Genomic DNA, 7882 nt, shown 5'->3' on the forward strand with positions numbered 1-7882 from the left:
CGAATACGACCAATAGGAGCGTCTCCTGAGATACTGTACCTACAAAACTACACGTATAATGACCCAAAGTTGTCATGGTTACAGTCATAGCTTCATTGCAGGCACTAATATTACTTGTTTAGGTTTAGTAAACAATCTTGATTTCAGTTTAAATCAGTAGCCTGGTACTTCCTCAACATTTGTTCAAAGTTTGTTGTCATGGTTGCTACAATAATAATGACATTTCTTTCCCCTGCAGTTAAAAAGAACAGGAACTTAAAGAGGAACTATGCAGGATTTGTAGCTCTAGTTTCTGTGCACCGCGACACAAACGCGCCCCGTAAACCATAATTTCTTGTTGATGACAGATTAAACTACACAAATATACACGTCATAACATCGTATATGATAAATAACATTATTTACCGCTCTATTGATTGATTTCTCGCTGGCTTTGTTGTAAAAAAATGCACATGGCCAGGAGGAGGGTTAGCAAAACAGCAGTAAAGTGACCAGACTTGCATAGTTCCTCTTTTAGCCAAGTTTAAAGGGATGGTTCAACATTTTGGCAATTTCACCTATTGCCATAATCCCTAGTCATAGAAGTAGGTTCATTACCTTTAATTGTTGGTGTGTGTTGTTTTGAGATCCGCGGGGCAGAGACGCGAGCTGCTCAGCTAAACCGGTATGGTCCACTGTCCCTCAAAACTCATCAAATACACATTCCAACAACTCTGAAACGCTCTGGTGGACAAGTTGTGACCTGCACATTCACCACGCTATGAAATAATCATGTAAAATTATGTAACATTACAACACAAAGCAAATTCTCTAAACTACTTTTGAAGTCACTCCACCCAGCAGCCATGTTAGGAATATAGTTCCGGCTTCATTTGTCTCGAAAACAACTCTGTCTCATAATATTACATGATTATTTCACAATGTGGTGAATGTGCATGTCACAACTTCTCCACATGAGCGTTTTGGAGTTGTTGGATTGGGTATTGGATGAGTTTTGAGGGACAGGGGACTATGCACCGTTACTTCAATTGTGTTAGCTGAGCAGCTCGAGTCTCTGCCCCACGGATCTCAACAACATGCACCGACAATTAAAGGTAATGAACCTACTCCCATGACTGTAGGGATTATGGCAATAGGCAAATTTGCCAAAATGTTGAACTATCCCTTTAACGTGGGAATCAAACCTGACTCCATGCTCCCACCTCAACTACCTTCCTCTGCACCTGTCATAGTCACTGTGGCTACTATGTGTCGCCTAAACATGAAACGTATAGGCTACTATGGGTCATAAAAAGCTGCTGAACAAACCTCTTTTGTTTTAATTGGAGGACAAGAGCGCTTTATCCAACATTGGTCCTAATACAAAATCATATCACTTTTTATCTGAGAAGCTGGCACCAGAATATGCAGCATAGCTATTTTTCGGGCAGTGTGGTGCCACCATGAGGTCAATACTTCTGGTGGGTAGTGTTTCATAAACTTTGCTTCAACTATAAAGGATTTTTTTTTTTTTTTAATTTTCAGGGAGAAACATACAAAGTCATTTCAGCGCCATTACACTCATACAGAGCAAAACAAAAACATGTATTTGGACAATAGTGTTAACATATTAACCAAGCTATTACTCCCCCTTTCATTTTACAATGTTTTAAATAAGAACATTTGAACAAAAGAAGTCACATTTACTCATTTCTCCATCAAGATTAATAGACTGGTACTTCAAGCCTTGTAATAAAGGTACTTAAAGCAGTTCAGGTCTCCGTGGTCTTATAGCCTATATCTGATCCACTTGGACCACCAACTCTTAAATTTCTCCGAATGCAATTTTAGAGCAAATGTCAGTCTCTCCATGATGTAGATTTGGTGAACAGTCCCTTGCTAGTCTTCCAGTGTCGGTGCGTTGGGTTGTAGCCATTTCCTTGTTATAGCTTTCTTTGCTCCAATCAATAATATCTTCATTAAATATTTGTCCGCTATTGATTGGATATGTAATGCCGTGGTACAAAAGTACATTGAGCTGACATCAAATTGTATAGTCATTTGAAACATATACTCCAGACAATCAAGAATGTCATGCCAAAAAGATGAAAGTTTCGGACAATCCCAAAATAAATGATAATGGTTGGCCACATCTGAACCACACATCCTCCAACAATTTGTTCCACTACCCTGGTGTCTCTTCTGAGCAGGTGTTATAAAAAATCTCACTATGTTTTTCCATCCAAACTCTCGCCAGTTATGTGAAGATGTGGTTTTCCATTGTAATGTACAAATGTTTTCCCATTCATCCCCAGATATGACCAAATTTCCCTCCCTTTCCCATCTACATTTAATATGCAGGCTGTTGGAATTTGAGGAGTCTTGGAAACCTTTGTATAATCTAGATATTAATTTCTTTCCACACCCAGACTTATAAATTGAAACGAAAACCTTCAGGATGTCACTTCTCTGGTCCTCTGTCAAAACTGTATTTAATCGATTCCTTACTTGGAGGTATCTGAAAACTATAAAGGATATTTTATGCCTTTTTTTTTTTCTTTTTTTTTTGACAAATGCAGTGTTAGTTCCGGATGAGCTCTGAAATTATTAATGTCACCATCTACAACACACTTTGTCAATAATCTGTTTGACAAATCAAGCTGATGCTTTTCTTCTGTCTATATTTCTTTCTCTGCACTGTTCACTGCTGCTGCGGTGCTGAGAATTTACCCACCATTGGATTAATGATCTTATCTTATCTTAAAAAAAAGAACTGCAGCTACACCTCTGCATAACCCCATAGAGAAGATGGCATTCATTTCCTTATTTGGTGCAGCATCACTGTTTCACTGTAATTTCCATATTTTGCCACCTTCATCAAATGTGTGAGCACTGTGTGGAAAATAGTTTAAGTAGCCTACAAAATAATTCTGAAGAAATCAGAGAAAAGTTTCTGACGTGGAATTAATAATAAATCTTTTTGTGTGTGTCCTTTCAAGGAAATGTTTTTGGAAATCAATCAATGCTTATTGGGACAAGACCTGAGGTCTTTAGGTGAATTTGGCTGTTCATAGCCTACTTTCGCTTTAAATTTTTTTGTCAACAAAGAGGACGGAAAGTGCCAAAGTAAATCCAGCTTCCTGAACTCCTGAGAAAAAAAACTGCAGAGAACCTGCAGAGCAGCGTCACAGTCACACGGACTTTGTTCACTCTTTAACCCGCACAGGAGGAGCCGTGCAACGGGCACCTGCCTGTCCTGACTCCTGCAGCTCGGAGCAATGGCGTCGCTGCTGCTGCTGCCGCTCGGAGGTCGTTGTTTGCTGCGACGGAGCCACATGAGCAGAGCCGTGTCACACATCATCAGCCCTCCTCAGGCCTCTGTGCCCTGGTAACAACCTCCACTGTGGTCACCGCCACAGCTGCACATTCACACGCACGTTTGTACACACATGGACTTCAACCGCGGAGAGCTGCGGTAACGAAGCAGGAAATGTCTGCTCAGCTTCGAACAACATGCTCGTCCTTCTGCTACAGCAGGAGGCCAACATGCGCTCCCGAAGCCACTAGATGGCGACATTTCTCCACTCACTGCACTGATGCTCTGTAGAATCTTATGATAAAAACCATGGATCTATTATAAGATAATATAATACATCCATGATAAAAAACCTGCAAGCATACAAAGCTGTGGTAATTGAATATCTATTATGGTATCCCATTTATCAATAGCCTATTATTGTTGTTGCTACTAGTAGAATTATTTTAGTAGCAGTTATTTTTAGGATGAAATTGTATATCTTTTTCAGCATCCCTTTATTGTCAAATATTATATTTAAAATGTACTGTAAATCATATAATTGAGATGTTAAGTAGTCATTCAAATGATGAACCTAATGAAATAGAAATCATGCATCATACAGTTTGCTAAATATGTTCACCATTTGCCAAATATGACAATAATTTTCTACGAATCTTCAAATACAAACAACAACAAAACACCACCATCTTTTGCACAGAGAGAATTGCAGCATCTATCTTCCATTAGGTTGAAGCTGCTTTCTCCTTTTAGATAATGTGTCTCAATAAATGACATGTGTTAATAAGGTAAAACATCATAAGTATTTAGCATTTTATTGACCATGGAATTTTTCAGTTTTATTGCATATGTATTCAACCATTATTCATATAGAACAGTTGAAATGCAGGATGTACAGAAACATTTGAGACATAATGATTCAAGAAAATAAAACATTGATTCCTGTGTTTATTTTCATTCTCACCCCAAAAACAACATCTGTTACGATGCCTCCACAAAAAACTGACATTACATGTAGGAGAGACACAACAAGGCTCTGAACTTAATTTCTTTGAAACAAACTAAAGCTGCAGGGTGTGAACGGTGCAGTGGGATATTTCTGCACAACAGCTGCAAAAGTCCTCGAGACATCTGAGTGAACTGAAGACGTTTCCTGCTGTCACTGTCGGTGCAGCAGATGATGCACCGCACGAGGTCACGGTGACCTGTAGGCACAAACTGTAAAACTGTCACAACCAAATAACAACAACACTAGAAGACTCAGTTTGAATTTACAAGGAGGTTTTAAGCCGCAGCTGTTGTTTCTGTAGTTTTTAAATTAAAAAACCACTGAATGTTTTTTTTTTATTTTGTCATATGCTACTGTATGTTTTTGCTGTGACTGTAGCTGCTCTCCTTTGTTGCCCTGCAGCTCCTCATTGGCCTCGGGCAGGCAGCAGGTCAACGGGGTGGATCTGTACTACGAGCAGACGGGCAGAGGGAAACACGCTGTGCTGCTGTTTCCTGGCGCTCTGGGTAAATACGACATGCAACTATTTTTTCTTTTCTGGCCGATAGTAGTGTGTGGTGGTGGCGTCCTCTTGTGAAAACCGCTCTGCTGTGTTTCTGCCACAGGAAGCACGCGGACAGATTTCGGTCCTCAGCTCAAGTCTCTCAATAAGGAGCGTTTCACCGTCGTCGGCTGGGATCCCCGTGGTTACGGACAGTCCCGCCCACCAGACAGAGACTTTCCCTCTGACTTCTTTGAGCGGGATGCAAAGGATGGAGTGGATCTGATGAAGGTGTTGTCATTTGACTTATTACTACCAGAGACGTTGCCATAATCTCTATAGCCATAGCATAGACTGTAAAGAGCCATAGCAGTAGGTTTGTTACGTTTATTTGTCAGTGCAAGCTATTTTTAGAGTGGCAGAGCAGAGCCGCTCAGTGCTACGCTACAGAGGCTCGTGGGATTTCTTGGTTTCCCTCATCAAACTCATCAAATACACAATCCAACAACTCCAAAACGCTCTCGTGGACAAGTTGTGACCTGCACATTCACCACGCTATGAGATAATAACAGAACGTTACCAGACAGAGTTGTTTTAGAGGTAAATGCAGAGACTGCTTGATGAAAAACTGCATCAACGGGAACACGCATCAGCGGTTTTGCATGAATTTATCTTAAAAAAACAACTCATAACGTTCTGTTATTATCTCATAGCGTGGTGAATGTGCAGGTCACAACTTGTCCACCAGAGCGTTTTGGAGTTGTTGGATTGTGTATTTGATGAGTTTGATGAGGGAAACCAAGAAATCCCATTAGCCTCCGTAGCGTAGCTCTGAGCAGTTCACTGCTTGGCCCGGCGGTTCTAAAAATAGCTTGCACCGACAATTAAAGGTAACAAACCTACTGCTAAAACTATAGGGATATGGCAATGGGCCAATTTGCCAAAATGTTGAACTATCCCCTTAAATACAGTAGTTTGTTAGTGATACACTGTGTTTGTCTATTCTTTCTCAGGCGTTGGGCTTTGGCAAGTTCTCCCTGCTGGGGTGGAGTGATGGAGGCATCACTGCTCTGATAGCAGCTGCCAGAAACCCCGACCTGGTCAACAGGATGGTTGTTTGGGGATCCAACGCCTTCGTCTCCCAGCAGGACCTCAAGCTTTACGAAGGTGCTCCTCCTTTGATAACAGCTAGAGCTAAACTTCCTTTGATGATGATGATATCGTCTTTGTTATCTGTGTTTTCTTCTTCTTTCATGGGACCATCCAGCCGTCCGTGACGTCTCCAGGTGGAGTGCGAGGATGAGGAAGCCCATGGAGGAGGTTTACGGAGCGGAGGTGTTCGCTACAACCTGGGAGGGCTGGGTGGACGGGATCGCACAGTTTGCAAAAAGACCAGAAGGTACAGAATGAATGCTGCTTTTTAGACTAATTAAGGAGACTGAAAACCAGCAGAGCCAATAAAAAGACAAGAGATGAGGGGAACTGTTTTGCACTAATAATTAAAAATTTCTCTAATTAACATTTTAAAATACCCCACCCCACTCTTGGGACGCTTTGGCCTTGGCAGAGCTGCTTTAGATGTGTTTGGGTCTGAACTGGATTAAATGTTCATGCAGCCTTGACGAATTATTAATCACTTGAAAATCTCTAAAAGTCTCTTGATTCAAAGCATCTCAGGATCTGCACGTAGAGCTGTGGCCATGACTTCGAAATGAGGCTTTTCTACCACATTTATGCGTCTGCTCTGGTTGAGTTTGTTTTTAAAGCAGACCAGAGTTAATGCCTGAAATCAAAACAGCTGAAGGAAGGTTACCTTTTAATTAGTTCAATAATGTTTTTTCAGGCTTAAAGACGACTATAAAGAGATACAAACTAGCTTTTACTTAAGGAATTTATTGGAAGTAATGATTTTCAGGTTTTTTCAAAATAAATGTCAGCTGAATCGAGCAAAGTCTTCATTTTAAATGTCCTCTGGTTAGGGAGTATCTGCATGGAGCTTCTGCCTCTCATCACCTGTCCAACCCTCATCGTTCACGGGGAGAAAGACCCCATGGTGCCGAGCGTCCATCCACAGTACCTCCTGAAACACATCAAGGGATCACGGTGAGGGCGCTCACACAAACACACATTTAAACAACAACCACACTGCAACGATCTCAGATTCAAACGTGTGTGACGTGTGTGTGTGTGTGTACTCTTCTGTATCGTCCCAAATCTAGACTGCATCTGATGCCGGAGGGTAAACACAACCTCCACCTGAGGTACGCTGACGAATTCAACAAACTGGTTGAAGACTTTCTGGAAGGTTGACTGGACTGATGCAGGGAAACAAACCATAATTTCATTCATCAGCACATTCACAATTACAGTAGTTCATTGCAAATATTTACAACAGAGAACTTAATTTTGTTGATCATTTCACCCTCTTGTCTTGAGGTTCACAGATGGTGCATTAATTGTTACATTAAAATTAAATGTTAAAATGTGTATTTTCAGATATTTTTCTATTTCAGTGTCAATTTTTTCTCTGATTAAAACTTTCTCAAAGAGAATGAGTGACTTTTTTCTCTGATGAAACGGTAAAATATATTTTTGTTGTGGCAATTGAAAGTAGAGAGTAAATGTTAATTATCAACAAAAAATGTCAAATGATTGTTAGTTTGTTTTCTGAACATAATCTTGTTTAAGGTCTTTAAACCTCAGAATTAGTGCGTTTCCCCCCAAAGCTGAAAATCTTTTATTCTGTTACTCAAATAACAGGGACTGGGATCATTTTTATTTTTATTATCATTATTATTATTATTATTATTATTATTATTATTATTATTATTATTAGTTGTAGTAGTAACCTATTTTATAAATTAAACCCTAAACCTTCTTTTTACAGTCTATGCCCTAAACCAAATAATCCAAATAAACGAGTAGATTAAAACTAAAATAAATCACTAACCTAATTGTAGCTAAGTAACATCTTTTTTCATTCTTTTATTTTACATGTCGATAATACAACTTCTTAATTTGAAAAAAATAAAAATAGAGTAATATGAATATGTTTATTTTGTTCTATTTTGCTTAAAACAAATCCAATCAGTTGTGC

At 39.7% G+C, this 7882-nt stretch overlaps 1 protein-coding gene across 1 annotated transcript; it reads left to right on the forward strand.

Annotated features, from left to right (window-relative positions):
• Window positions 1–3130: 3130 nt before the first annotated feature.
• Window positions 3131–7291, forward strand: bphl (biphenyl hydrolase like). The gene is made up of 7 exons (XM_085775081.1): window positions 3131–3367; window positions 4707–4810; window positions 4910–5076; window positions 5799–5952; window positions 6053–6184; window positions 6765–6888; window positions 7005–7291. The coding sequence occupies exons 1-7, from the start codon at window positions 3258–3260 to the stop codon at window positions 7093–7095; spliced, it is 882 nt and encodes a 293-aa protein (XP_085631207.1). The 5' UTR covers window positions 3131–3257; the 3' UTR covers window positions 7096–7291.
• Window positions 7292–7882: the final 591 nt, after the last annotated feature.

Source organism: Trachurus japonicus, chromosome 4 (genome assembly GCF_045865225.1).
Source record: "Trachurus japonicus isolate A0001 chromosome 4, Traja_1.0".
Lineage (NCBI taxonomy): Eukaryota > Metazoa > Chordata > Actinopteri > Carangiformes > Carangidae > Trachurus > Trachurus japonicus.

Bases quoted from the DNA above. Each gene is read 5' to 3' on its own strand.
- bphl (XM_085775081.1), top strand. From the start codon at position 3,258: ATGGCGTCGCTGCTGCTGCTGCCGCTCGGAGGTCGTTGTTTGCTGCGA. The intron at 4,811-4,909 runs GTAAATACGACA...TTTCTGCCACAG, and splicing joins GCTGTTTCCTGGCGCTCTGG to GAAGCACGCGGACAGATTTC. The intron at 5,077-5,798 runs GTGTTGTCATTT...ATTCTTTCTCAG, and splicing joins ATGGAGTGGATCTGATGAAG to GCGTTGGGCTTTGGCAAGTT.